Genomic DNA, 15,372 nt, shown 5'->3' on the forward strand with positions numbered 1-15,372 from the left:
ATTCCTTGGAAATATGCTAATTTCTTGGTTTTCAAAGAAACAAAATTGTGTTGCATTATCTACCACTGAAGCCGAATACATTTCAGCTGGTAGTTGCTGTGCACAAGTTTTATGGATGAAACAACAACTTTTTGATTATGGAATTGAAGTAGGTACCATTCCTATCAAGTGTGACAATACTAGTGCTATTTGTCTCACTAAAAATCCCATTCAACACTCTAGGACTAAGCACATTGAAATAAGACATCACTTCATTAGAGACCATGTCACTAAGGAAGATGTAGTTCTAGAATTTGTTGATACTTTGCACCAATTAGCGGATATCTTTACAAAACCTTTAGACAAGGAACGATTTTGGACACTTATGAGAGAATTAGGTTTGACCAATCTATCTTCACTGAGTGTTTAAAATAATTTTAGCACTTTTAATAATAAATGAAAAATGTTTATAATAGTAATTTTTGATTGCATTCATTGCTATTAGTTAGGGGGAGTTTATGATTCTTGATAAAAAATTAAAAAATTAATTTTATGTTCAAATATCGTTTAAAGATTAATTGAATTGTTTGAACATGATTAATTTTCAATATATGAGTTGCCAATACCACTAGAGGAAATTAATTTAGCATTTTGGGTGTTTAAAATCAGATTTTAGCATTTTGGTGCAGAGTGAATCGATCCCCCCTTGAGGGAACCGATTCCCCCCACAGGGGAATCGATACCCCCCTGAGGTTCTGGTTTTATCGGGCAGAACCCTTGGTTTTGGCCCAAAACTCTCTTCTCTTCTCTTACGTCGTTTCTCCTCTCTACGCTCTCCATATCTCCACTTTGCCTCAAATCAACGTTTTTAATCGGAATTCACTTCAAATATCATCCTCTAAACCTGTTGGAATCATCAAAAACGTGAAAACTTCATCTAATCTCACTCAAATCTGAAATCATTCAAGGTATTTTTCCAAAAACTTCTTTTTATCAATTTATGAACATAGAACTAGTGTTAATTAGTTCTAGGTTGAATTTTTGATCGGGCATTGATTAGTTAGTAATTAGAAACTAGATATTACAACTAATTTCATCAAAAACACAAGATTTTTTCAAAATTTTCTAAATTTTCGAAATAAATAAATAAAAAATTTAATTTTCAAATTATTGTGTTTTGATTAAATTATGTTGTTATTATGAAAACTATACATATATTGTTTCTCAAAACCATATTTTTCATAAGTTTTTCAAAAACTTTGCCCATTAGGATTGATTTAGAGAACCTTGAAATATTGAGGACTCAATTGAGTTGTGGGATTGATTGAATTGCATACATGTGTTTTCTAAATTGCAGGTTATCAATTCTATTATGATTTCCTAAACCATGTCCAATCCTAAACGTGCTAGGTCTTCATCTAGTCGTTCACACCGTCAACCAAATCCACCTCCAAATCCTCCACCTATTCCAATTTCTAATCTTAATCCTATTGATCCTAATTTGACTATCCAAAATTCGTGTTTCAATCATCCTGGTCCTAGAAATCATCATTTTTGGTATTATCAATATTTCGACTCTTACAAAATCCGGGAAGAACGTATTCCTTCTCGTCAAGCTATGTTAGCTATCAATTTTAAATATCTTCCTCTTTTACAAGAGTGGAAATTTGATAAACTCTTTGACCTTGAACCCATCGTTTACCATCAACTTGTTTGTATTTTCTATTCTAATGTCGTTTGTGTTAAAAACCAAACTGAAACCGAAACCATAGGAATTCGTTCCTACCTTCTAGGACAATTCTTATCTATTGGCTCGGCTTACATAGCCAATACATTCGGATTAGATAATGATGGTATTTCAAATGAAAAACAGGTTTTAGGATCTCGTTATAAAAGAAAGAATAGTGCAAGTGTCCTAGACCTTCATTAACGTTTTCTTCATCTAATGATTTCTTGGTGGTTTCGACCATCCGGAGGTTGTCATTCTACTCTTAGAGCCTTAGACCTTTGGTGGTTACATTGTTTCGAAAACAATATTAAAATCAACCTACCTCAGATTATTTTTGCTGAAATTGTTGAAACCGTAAATCTTGTTCCTAACAAAAAAACTCTGTTCATCTCTTGTTTACGGTTGCATTTTAAGTAATCTGTTTTCCAAAGCTGGGCTTAGAGTCGGTCTAGATGCCTTTTTCCCCCTTAAGAAACAAATTAACCTTCTTTCCTTAACGAGAGCGGGATGGATTAAGGATAAGAAAACCGCTGAATGGGTTCGATCTTCTGCAAATACTCCGGGAGCTAGTTCTTCACAAGCTCCACCTGAAGCTGACGAAGATCTCGAGCTTGAGCAATTAATGCGAGACATCGATGAAGCCGAAGATGAGCCTGAGCAGCCCGAGGAGCAGCCCGAAGAGCAAGCACAACAAACGCATCCAATGCCTCCATATTTCCAATCCTTTATGGAGACATTCGATTTTCGATACGCTACTATGGATTCGCGCTTTACTTCTATAGAGCCCCATTTATCCATAATAGGAGCTCAACAATTAGAAATTCTTCGGGAAATGCGTGCAAATAATGAAGCAACCAACGCACGTATTAATGACGTCACTAACGAAATGGCCGCTATGCGAGCTCGTTTTCCTCCTCCTGATCCGGATATGTGATTCAATGTTTTGCTTTGAACTCCAAACTTATTGTTTTTAACATTTTGAATATTTTGTAATGTTTGAATTTGTAGATTGATTGACTTTGAATTTGTTTGGATTTATGAATGGTTAGAAATTACCTATTTGGTGTGATTAAATTTATTCATTATTGCATCATTTACTTCATGATTAGATATATGACCAATTTTGCCATTTCACATTAATTATGAATATTGATTATGAAACTAATGGCTAACGTTTCTCTTGTTTGTGATCTTAGCAGCTTATATTATATATAATCAATTGGCTAACTGATTTCAAAACCTTGTTTAAATTCTTTAAAATGTCTTTTTGATTTAACAAAAAGGGGGAGAAGTGTTAAAGTGTTTTTAAATGATAAATGAGAGAAGTGTTAAAGTAAGGGGGAGTAATTTCAAAACTTGATTTCAAAATCTTAAAATTACTAAAATGTTTTGTTATATCAAAAAGGGGGAGATTGTTGAAAACATTTTGATATTTCGATATAACAAATTAAGTTAAATGAATTTTAAGAATTTCTAAATAATTTTTCTAAGTATATTCGATAGAATTATTCGAATATCAAAACATTACTCCAAATCTTTCAAAGATCATTTTTAATCCTTACTCAAAGTGTAAAATTAAGTTTTAAACTTAAAACAATTTCAAAATAATTTTACAAAGTATTTCGAACCATTTCAAAGCCAAAAATTCCAGATTGCTCAGAGGGAACCGATTCCCCCATAAGGGGGTACTGATTCCCCCTGAATGGTTTGGCTCCGAGAATTCCAGTATGCTCGGAGGGAACCGATTCCCCCACAGGGGGTACCGATTCCCCCCTTGTATAACGGTCGAAATATTTAAATTTTATACTTAGGGAACCGATTCCCCATAGGGGGTATCAATTCCCCCACGCTCCAAACTGTTTTATTAATTGTTTTCACACTAAAACAGTTATATTATTTTCTCTAATCATCCCCAACGTTCAGAAGTGATTCAAGGTGTATTTAAGCAAGCTTAGAAGCCATTGATCAATAACAAGAAACATCAAGCAATTAGAATCAAGAGAGAATCAAAGAGAAAGCATCAAACCTCAAGTTTGAGCATTTCAAGCCTATTTTTCATTCAATATTCATTTTGCTTTCAAGAACACTTATTGTGCTCAATTATATTTATTCTTGAGTGTTCTTTCTTTGTTCTAGAATTGTGCAAACATATTTGCCTTGTGAGGTTTTTCTTGTAAGTTTGCAAATTTGTATTTCTCTTTGAGAAAAGAGTGTTCTCAAGAATTGGGGTATATTCTTGAGGGAGTTGTAAGGTTATCTCTTTGGCCTCAAAAGAAAGAACAAATTAGTGAATTTGTTGGAAAATCCTTAGTGTGGATAGCTAAGGTAGTGGACGTAGACTTTGGTTGATAAAGTCGAACCACTCTAAATCGCTGTGCAATTTTTTTCAATTTTCTGCAAAAGCTTCCACCAAAATTTTTATTGCCAATTCACCCCCTCTTGGCCGATTCAGTCAATCGATTAACTCAACAATATAAATCAACTTTAAGTTGGAGACAGAGGGGGAGGACGGATAAGGAGAAAACCAAAAAAGAAAATGGTTGTTGGCAAGTTCCTGGTTCGCCACGACGACTCAACGTTTACCGTCGATTATGACACTGACGACTATTTTGGAAGTGTTTAAGTTCCAGCTCTTCTCCCTCACTTCAATTCCTCCGGATGAGCAAAAGATCATCAGGGAAGATAATGACTGTATCGTATCGGACAACTCCGATCTGGCCGTCGTTTCGGAGAAGCTGTCATTGCTGTCGATCTCTGCTGAGGAACAAGAAAGCACTGCCGAGGAAACTAAGAAGAGTAAGCATGTGATGAGGAAGCTTGAGAAGCGCGAAGAGGATCGCAAACTTGAACCTCACGTTGAAGATAAATATGGTGGTTATGGTTACGACTATGGTATGTCGTTAAATCAGAATCCAAGCACGTATAATGTTGCTGCAGATATCATTCCTGGTACATCTTGACAGGGGTCGACATAACAGACGGATCAAAGCATATATCGACGATTTCCAGTGGCTATTTAATATGGACTATTAGATCTTTGTAAGAATCTGGTTGATGGGTTCTCGGCCGGATTGGTTGATGAGAACAATATCTTTGAATGGAGTGTTACGATTATTGGACCTCCTGATACTCTTTATGAAGGGGAATTTTTCAATGCCATCATGAGTTTTTTGCCTAATTACCCAAATAGCCCTCCAACAGTGAAATTTACAACATAGATTTGGCACCCGAACGTTTATCATGAGGGTGCGTTTGGTTCACGGAATGTAAGATTACCAGTGGGAATAAAAGATTACCAGGGAATAGGATTACTGGGAATGTTGTATTTTGTGTTTGGTTGGTTTAGCAGGAATGTAAGATTACCATGTTTGGTTAAAGGAATAAAAGATTATTTGAATGTATATTTGACCAAATTGTCCTTATTATATATTTGGTTTTTTAACAAGTTGAAAAATATTTATATATTTTCTTTAAAAATTTAAATTCATAAAATTTATATACTTTTTTTACAAAATTGAAAATATAAAAAGTTTTAATGAAAGGGTAAAATTTTATTTTAACCTCTGAATTTCATATAAAATTTTAATTATAGATTTTTTTTGTAAATCTAAAATTGTTTAAGGATAAATTTGTAATTTAACCTTCATAGAATTTTTATTATTCAATGACAGAATAAGGATATTTTTTAAAGAAATTTTTTTAAAGGACATTTTAGTCTAAAACGCTGGTAATCCAACAATACCTAAAGAAAGAGAGGTAATGACATTCCCGGTAATATACCCTAAAAAATCCACTATTGGTAATGTAAGATTACCAGAAATGACATTCCTGGCCAATCAAACGGGGGAATGTGGATTCCATTCCCATGAGAATCTCACATTCCCCCAACCAAACACTCTCTTACGGGCGTGTTTGTATTTCAATTCTTCATCCTCCGAGTGGATCCAAATGGCTATGAGCTTGCACGTGAATGTTGGATGTCAATCCATACATTTGAAAGTATTTTATTGAATATTATATCAAAGCTTTCCAGCCCCAACGATGAATCTCATGCAAATGTTGAAGCTGATGTAAGTGATTGTTGAATTTATTGATTAATTTAATCCTTTTTCGTTTTATTATAGACTTTTTGAGTTCGTTGATTCATTTATTTATTTCTCTTTTATTTAATTAATTTTTATTCGATGTTTTGTATTCTATCCTCTAACATATCTTTGATTTTTAGTAGTAATTTCAATTGATCAAAGATAAGCAATTCGAATCGGCTTTTTAAATTTTAATTTTTGCGATTAAGACAACCGACAAATTAATTGGTACCGAAAGGGCGGTTCAAGGGTGCTAATTCTTCCTTAACCGTAACCGATTCCCGAACCTAATACATTTCTGGTAAAACACAGATCAGGTAAGATAATGTCCGATTTACCTAAATATTTTTAAAACGATCGGTGACGACTCCAAACAATTTTCCTAAGTCGAAGTTTAATTTCGAGCCCACCTAAAAGGCGACCGCGACAACTTTAATAAAAAAATAATTGTTCAAATTATACATCTTTCACTTTAAATGCTTAAAATATTTTTAAGATTATCATTTCAAGTGTTTTATTCATCACAATTATTATGAAAACCTTCAACAATTCAAACGTAACATGTGTCATGTGTATAAATTTTTAAAATTTTTAATTAAAAAACTTAAAATTATCTTTTTTAAAAGACTTTAATTTTTCTAAAATTAAAAAAAAAAATCTTAAAACTATGTATATTTTTCATCATCAATCATCATTGATTTCATCGTTGTTGTCGAATATTCATTCATTCATTGTCTTCATCATTGTTCACAAAACCTTCAAAATCAATCGAATTATGATTTAATCACAAAACTAATAAAACCATTTGTATTTATCTCCCATTCCCATATAAGAACTTTTGATAGTAATCCATAGGCATGGATAAACATAAAAATTTATGTTAAATGATGAATTTTTAAAATTTTAAGAATGGGCATACTTATAAAAATTTCAAATGGACGAAAATAGATTTTCAATAATAATTATATAAAAAATTTAAAATATATGATAATTTTAAATTTTGGATGCGAATGTCAATCTAACCCTCGTCCCAACCATTCTCATGGGAAACAACAAAATTACAGTAGGTTTATATAACAAATAAGTACCTAGGGTATATTATCTTTTTTCATTTAAATATTTAAAGTATTTTTTGATTAAAATATATATCTAAAGTTATCTTTTTTGTCAATATAGGTAACTAAAATATTTTTTTGTCAAAATAGGTGCTTAAAATTTTTAATTTTTTTCATCAAAGTACTTAAAGTATTCTTTATTTAATGCTACATGTCAATTTTTTTAAAACTTAAATAAAAAATTTTGACATAAAATATTTTAGGTACATATTTTAATTAAAACTAATTATAAATGTATATTTTAGTTAAAAATATTTTAAATACTTAAATAAAAATTAAAATATACTTATTTATTTGTGATATAAACCTCTGCCATACGAAAATTTAACATGTGGTGGGCAAAAGTAGTAGTGCAAATTACTAGGGTAAAAGTTAGCAGCTTCTATTTGTTTCTTACCAACGCCAATGCACCCAATTCCATAAGCAGCATTGACGAACACATGGTAATAGTGATGATCGGTGATAGATGACCAATTGTTCTACGATCACAATAATAATGGCGATGATCTGTGATGGTTGATAATGAGAGTTTAGAATTAGGATTTTTTTTTAACTTTTTTGTTGTAATTTTTGATAAATTATAATTTTTAAAATTGTATAACGCGACATGTGTCATATTTTGAATGGTTAGCAATTTTTTAATGATCGTGATGAATCAGACATTTAAAATAATAACGTTGAAAACGTAAAACACCTAACTTAAGCAAAAAAAATACTTCACACCTAAAGTAAAAAAACATAGTCTATGAGATTTATTAATAGGTCAAACAGTCAAAAGATTCATTGTATTTCATTTTATATAGATTCGAATATGATATTTACCTTGAAAATATATAATTTGGTAACTTATTTTTCTTATCGATTATATTTTTAAACATATTAATTGAAGTTACATGATCGCTTTTGATGTTACTCCTATTACAAACTCTACAAATAAAATCGAAAACAGGATTAGTGAAGCTACGCATATCCTATTCTTTTCAACTTTGAACAAATTGATAACAATCAATTAATCCAAATCGTGTTAATTATTATTTTATTATAAATATAAAATATGAATATGAATTATTACGCTAAATGAATTGTCCGTCTAGTTCAGTTGGTAGAGTGCAAGACTCTTAATCTTGTGGTCGTGAGATCGAGTCTCACTAAGGGTAATTCATAATGGAAATCTTCCATGGAAGCTGCTCTCAACATGGTGTTGGGAGCAGCCTACTATCCTACTATATTTACTCTTCGACTCATGAAGCATGTTTTACGCAGAAATAACAATTTACTTCGAAATCAATGGATTTTAGTTTAACCTGATGAATTCAGTGAAAAACTTTTATCCGACCTAATTCAAAAACAATAATATTATTTCTTTAAATAAATTTACAGATAATTATTATAAAATCACCTCTATTTATTATTTTTAATTAAATGCTTATTTTATACCAGATCAAATTTATACTCTAAAAATTCAAAACGGATTAAAATTGAATAAAAGATGTTTATGTTTTTTGAGTTATATCATGTTTAGGATATATATTTTCAAATCTGATCAACCAAAAACCAGACCAAACCAAACCCATTATCATGCCGAGCTTTATGATTTGACAATATTAGTTCTGGACACTGCTGCCTTCGTTAATTTTGCTTCCATTCTTAAGTTTTTCCTTTATTCCTCGTTTTGTGGGTCTTTAAGTTTCATATCTTTAAGTAATTATGATACTTGTCTCCATTGTTTCTACTTTGTGATCCTTAAAAAAAACAGCAAAATACATGGTGTACCCCTACGAAAAGAAAACTCGACAGACAAGTACCCTTGCAGCCCAAAATGGAAATCAATCTTGCCCAAATGGTCGATCTGATGAAGGGTTACAACATCAACAATCATGTAGAATTTGCTAAATATAATTGAAAATACCAAATTTCTTCCTTCCCTTGAAAAAAGTGCTCAAAATTGTTACATAATCTTATGAATTTTCCCTCAATCGACAATGAAAAGATGCATTCTACTCTAAACACATTAACCATGGCTACAATGGAGATCCGATACCTTATTCGCTTTCAGTTTTAACATCTCCTTTAATAGCCGTATCCTGACACAATCCACAATCCCGACAACATGTTAGCATCTGATATTTAGACGAAAAGAACAAGGAATCACTTTGGATTCTGAAGTGCAAACCTGAATTGTCCATGGGGTTGGCCATAGGCACGGGCTCGGGTTCCTTTATTTCAACAACCACACAATCGGACATCAAGAATGTCTTGGCCACTGAAGCTGCATGCTCTAAGCAACACCTGACCACCTATATATTAAGAAAAATGCAATCATCGTAAGTTTTCTGCAACTTCACTTCGCTGTAACCACAACTGAAGATGGGAAAGAATGTAGGTTTAATATGCTAGCAATAATACAAGCACAGAAATACTGAATGAATCTTCAAAAGTCCACCTGTTTTGAAAAACAAAATACAGCCCAAAATAGTTCACCCACCTCCCTTAAGAGGCAGGTTCTTACTAACCTTGGTTGGATCGATAATTCCTGCAGTCATAAGATCCTCATAATTTCCGGTGGCAGCATTGAACCCATACCTAGGGTTATCATTGGAGAGCACCTGCAAATGATTAAATAACAGGAGAAACCAAAAATTATAAAATGGTACAGTACTGCTCATGGTAACTCAACCGCATCTCATACCTTCTCGCTCACAACACTTCCATTAACACCAGCATTCTTAGCTATCAATTTTAGAGGGTAACTCAATGCTCTTTTAACAATATCTGCTCCAACCTATAGCAAATCAATAAATTTAGTAAGGAACTATAAAAAATCTGAAATCTCCCATGAACAGATCTAGCTGTCGGTACGTTGTCAGGAAGGCTTACCTTTTCTTCATCATTAGCAAGTGAATCCTTAATAGCATCCACCTTAGAAGCAAGTCTTAACAAAGCACATCCACCACCAACAACAATACCTTCCTCAACTGCAGCCTGATAATAAGGCCTCACAGGTTTATATGGTATTATTGACAATTAAAACACAATCATCATGACAAGCTACAAGAGATTTATTACCTTAGTTGCATTTAGAGCATCTTCTACTCTCAACTTCTTTTCTTTAAGTTCTGTTTCAGTTTGAGCCCCAACCTTCAAAATTTAAAAAGAACATTAGACAACAAATTAGATATAAATAAATATTTCTTGAATAAAATTTCATTGAGATAAATTCATCGAAATAGTGGTTACCTGTATAACTGCAACACCACCAGATAATTTAGCAATCCTTTCATTAAGTTTTTCCTTCTCATAGTCCTGTTCTGCAACCTGCATTGAAATGATAGTGCTTAGACTTGGGCATTGCAAGAACAAGTATGCAATAAATACTGGTAACCATGATTAGCATATACTAATGACTACCTCAATGAGATTTCTAATCTGTACAACTTTTTTGTTCACTGCTTCCTGGGTGCTTCCATCACCCACAATGGTGGTTGTATCCTTCGTAAGAACCACTTTAGAAGCATGACCCAAGACTTCCTTGTCAGCTTTGTCCAAGGAAATACCAACCTCATCTCTGATGACAGTGCCTGTACACAAACAGTAGATATCACTCGATAATTAGCACTTCAGTGGCGTGTAAAAACCTCCAGCAAATAAAATTAGCACATACCTCCAGTAAGAATAGCAATGTCATCAAGGTACTGGCTCTTGCGTTCTCCAAAACCAGGAGCTTTGAGAGCAGCAATCTTCAAAGAGCCTCTAAGTTTGTTTACAACCAAAGTAGCTAAGGCTTCCTGTTCAATGTCTTCAGCAATTATCAAAATCGGGTATCCACTTCTAATAGCATCTTCCAAGATGCCGACAAGATCTCTTGCATTTGTTATCTTTTTATCAACCAGTAGCAACTGCAACCAGAATGCACAAGCAGCAGGCAATTGTCAACATTCAATAGAAATAAGGCTTATGTTTATCGGAATGAAAATTTCAACCTCCTGATTACAACATATACCTTGCAGTTCTCATATTCTACTGCCATTTTCTCACTATCGGTCACAAAATATGGTGAGATATAACCACGATCAAATTGCATCCCTTCAACAACATATAGGCTATTTTCAGCACTTTTTCCCTCCTCAAGGGTTACTACACCCTTTCGACCAACTTTACTCATGGCCTCAGCGATCATATGTCCTACTTCATAGTTGTTCCCAGCACTAACAGCAGCCACATCTGCAAGTTCACTGTCTTCAACCTAAATCCCATGGCACACATTATATTCCCTTCAAATAGAAATTTCACATAACATGAAATTGCAAACATTAAGAATACCTCTTTTGAGATAGCCTTAAGCTCAGATACTAAAGCCTTTGTCGTCTTCTCAATTCCCCTAGTAATCAAGACAGGATTTGCACCAGCTGCCACAACCTGAATAACAAGTGCACTCAGCAATTAACCACAAATAACCTGAATGGCCAACTGCTGTAGCCAAACATAATGACTTGAAGATAGCTTAACAAACCTTGACACCTTCAGCAATCAGGCCTTGCGCAAGAACAACAGATGTTGTCGTTCCATCACCAGCCAAGTCATTTGTCTTAGCAGCTGCCTGTCTTACTAACTTAGCCCCAATATTCTCAACAGGGTCCTCCAACTCAACCTTGAAATTGTACAGTCACAACATTCAGTCAGTGTCATTCAAGTCATAGGTGAAACATACAGGATCGAAAATACTTTTAACTCTTGCACACAATCAATTCTAGTTTCAACTTAGATGACTGGTTAAGAGTAAGAGCATACCTCCTTAGCCACTGTCACACCATCATTTACAATTTTCGGGGAGCCATATTTACTCTCCAGAACAACATTCCTGCCTTTTGGTCCAAGAGTGACTCCAACCAAATCAGCAAGCTTGTTTACGCCAGTCTACAACAAAATAACATAAACTAGATTGAGCACTATAAAGTTAAACACAATCCAGTTAGACACTCTTTAGCATTTAGAACAGAGACTCACTTTTCTATATAAAAAAAAAACAGAGACTCACTTGCAGTTTCTTTATAGCTGACCCATCCTTGTTGAAATGCAGCTCTTTTGCTGCACAAATCTTGGGCAGACGAGACCTTCTAAGAACAACATTTCGTCTACTAACAAAAGAGAACGAGGAAATAAGAAGCAAAAGATGACAATCTGTTTGAAGAAGATGGAAGCTTCTTGTCCATAACCAGACCATTAGGTGCAATGAATGAGCCAACTGAAGACATTGCTGTTAAAGTGGATGCCATCTTACACAACTATCAAGCTGAAATGTTTCACATTTATGGTTTTAGAATCAATGCTAGCTCAAATGTAAATTAATGAATATCATGAGTCATAACAAATACTTCCAAGGAAAAATGCAAACGACTTCCATTTCCAGGAGAAATATGCAGGATTATTCCTAGTATTTCCGTTTTATACAACTCAAAAAATGCAATTGAAAATAAAAGCTAAAATACCACCGTAAAACAAATAAAAACACATCAAAATCAAACAGCTTGTACGCATTAAGGGAAATGTTCTCTAAAAGTTTATCTTCAACTTAAAAAACAACTTGTTAAAAACTAATAAAGCTAAAATATTACCACTAAAATAAATAAATATATAAAATGAAGGCAAATTTCTGGAAAAAATAAATAAAACTTGGTACATAAATGAGCAAAAAACAAACATAGATAAATAAAACGAGAGAGAGAGGCAGTTGAAAGGAACACTGAGTGTCAAAGGCGGGTAGAAAGAGCAACGACAACGACGGAAATGAGAGGGGAAAGATAAGAAAAGAAAACGCAGTGAAGAGGAGAGAACGACGAGAAAGGGGAGGTGATTGGTGGTGGCCGGAGGTACGTCGGAACCAGCGTGAGAAAAAGTTATTTAGTGAGTGAGTGAAGTCTAGCAAAGTCCGGCAACGAAAGCGGTGAGTGGTTCGCCGGAGGAGGTGTTGGACCACCGTGGATATAAAGGGTAGAGGCGAAAAGGGAGTAAAAGAGAAGAAATTGTAGTACACTTTACCTTCTAGGTTTTTGAGGAGGTTTCGCTGTTCTGAAAATGCTATCCACATTTCGGATTATAAATTTTCTATAGTACCGGTGATACCCAACATTCGGCTAATCTCAACCGTCAGATATCTCCTTCTGTATTCACTTTATTTGTCCCGTTTATCGTGGAACCGTCTAGAATTTTTTTTCACTACCCTATTGGATCCTTTTTATATTTATTAATAAATTTAAAAATTTATTAATTAAATCATTAAATTGTTAATGTAATTTATATCAAATTATAAATTATTAATATGATAATTAAATAAATTTGTATAATAATATATTTGTACCTTTAATATTTATACGTTTAGCATATTCAATCCTAAATCGAATTAATTTAACCTTTAATATTTACGAATTTTATGAATTTGATCTCATTACTAAATTAATTATCCTCAACATAAATATATTTCTCAAAATTTATAAATTATATCAATTTGATTCTAATTCTAAATAATTGAATAAATTTTATCAATTTAACTCTCACCAAATCAAATTCCCAAGGCAAGGGTCGTTCTATAAATTTAAGAAGAGAAAATAACCTCAGTGACCAAAAATACCTTATAATATACGATTTTAACCAACTTTTTTTGGATTTGCCAAAATGACCAACTAAATCGCAATGCGATCGATAATTCGCAACGCGATCTCCGATATCGCAAATCAGTTTCCAGATTCGCAACGCGATTCTGACTATCGCATTGCGATTTCCCAAATTCGCGTTGCGATTTTCCTAATTCGCAACGCGATTACGTAAATCGCCACGCGATTACGTAAATCGCCACGCAAATACGTAAATCGCAACGCGAATCTGTAAATCGCAACGAGATTCTGACTATCGCAATACTGAATTTCAAATTCGTAACTCGATTTCTGAATTCGCAATAGGTTTTAATTTCGCAACACAAATGTTTTGGGTATATAACTACGCAGCAGCAGTAACTCATAACCTAAATCCCTAAATCGCAACTCATTTCATCTCCATCTATCACTCTCTCCGGCGACATCCGTTCCTATATCCAACGACATCATTCCCCATCCGGTAACAGGTTTTAGTTTCGCAGCTCGTTTGTTTAGTAAATTAATTTACAATAATGAAATCATCTAATGTTGATCATGTTTGGATAGATTTGTGTTTTGGAGGGTCATGGGAGAATGTTCATGGTGTTTTACAATATATGCCTTTACCCATGAATCTTCAACTAAAACTGTCATTAAAAAAGTTAACTTATGAAACTCTAATGTTACGTGTTGCAAATAAATTGAATTTAGAGCCCCTAAGTGGATTTAGGCTATCTTATCAGAGAAATGATAAAGTTTATTTGTTAACCGACAATGAAGATGTTGAACGATTCATTGCTTACATTAGTGTTTTAAGTGATGATGTTACATTGTATGTTGTTGAACCTAGAAGTAGTGAAGTTGGGTCAGTAACGGGTAGTAATCAACTAAGTTTTTCAACCCCAGTTTATGGTGTTCAAAATTTAATGGTTCCACCACAATTTCATCACCAAGCAAATATTGTTTCACCACATTTCCAATATCAAACACAATCTTAAAACCCACAACCTTTCCCTAATCCAAATCCCAAATAACTTTCAGCACCAAATTTCGGTTTTCGTATTGACCAGTTAGACGATGATGAGCCAACAGAAAAAATTATGAGTACTAGTCAGTATTCGAAATTTGATCTTGGTCAATACCCGGACTTTGATCTGGTCAATACTCGGATTTTGATGATTTTTCAGAAGAAGAAACAGACCCTGCGTGTAATGATTTTGATATTGGTCAATACCCGAATTTTGATGATGAAACAGCCGTTGCCGAGGAAGATGTTATTGATGATAATGAGGAGGAAGTTACAACTGTAAATGAACATGTTGAACATCCATTATGTAATTCATATAACACTGAAGAAGAAAAAGAAGAAGAAGAAATCCCCAAAGAAAAGTCCCCGAAGAAAATGCCACGGGAGTATAACTGGAATATGCCAGATTACTTCAGATACCGGAAGAAGAGTTGGTAAAGATAGCAGTTGATTGTTACACAAAAATTATTCGTATCAAAAAGATGATGTTTTGATACAAGGAAGACTTGAAGATAGCTTTGTATACGAAATGTGTGGAAGATGGCTATCAACTAAAAGTTAACAAATCAAGCAAAGATCGTTTCGAAACAAGGTGTATGATTGACAAAAACTGTATGTGGCGTATGATTGCAAAGAGGATAAAAGATTGCGAAATATTTCAAGTTAGGACTTTTATTGATAAACATACATGTTCAAGAACCCAAGTTTTTCCTCACCATAGACATGCAAACAAAAAGGTGTTGGGTGGTTTTCTGGCTGAGTTAATGTTTTTGAATGGTAGGGTATATCGGGGATATGAAATTATGTTATG

The 15,372-nt window shown here is 33.6% G+C and overlaps 1 protein-coding gene and 1 pseudogene across 1 annotated transcript; one reads left to right on the top strand and one right to left on the bottom strand.

Moving 5' to 3' along the window:
• Positions 1-4,299: 4,299 nt before the first annotated feature.
• LOC120156236 (ubiquitin-conjugating enzyme E2-20 kDa-like) lies at positions 4,300-4,926 on the top strand. The gene is made up of 2 exons (XM_039167618.1): positions 4,300-4,657; positions 4,742-4,926. The coding sequence occupies exons 1-2, from the start codon at positions 4,300-4,302 to the stop codon at positions 4,924-4,926; spliced, it is 543 nt and encodes a 180-aa protein (XP_039023549.1).
• Positions 4,927-8,956: 4,030 nt separating this feature from the next.
• On the bottom strand, positions 8,957-13,007 carry LOC120156255 (annotated as a pseudogene).
• Positions 13,008-15,372: the final 2,365 nt, after the last annotated feature.

Source organism: Hibiscus syriacus, unplaced genomic scaffold (assembly GCF_006381635.1).
Source record: "Hibiscus syriacus cultivar Baekdansim isolate YM2019G1 unplaced genomic scaffold, ASM638163v2 tig00111213_pilon, whole genome shotgun sequence".
Taxonomy (NCBI): domain Eukaryota; kingdom Viridiplantae; phylum Streptophyta; class Magnoliopsida; order Malvales; family Malvaceae; genus Hibiscus; species Hibiscus syriacus.

Excerpts from the sequence above, each read along its gene's own strand:
- LOC120156236 (XM_039167618.1), top strand. The coding sequence starts at position 4,300 with ATGACACTGACGACTATTTTGGAAGTGTTTAAGTTCCAGCTCTTCTCC. Across the intron at positions 4,658-4,741 it reads TGCTGCAGATATCATTCCTG|ATCTTTGTAAGAATCTGGTT; the intron begins GTACATCTTGAC and ends ATGGACTATTAG.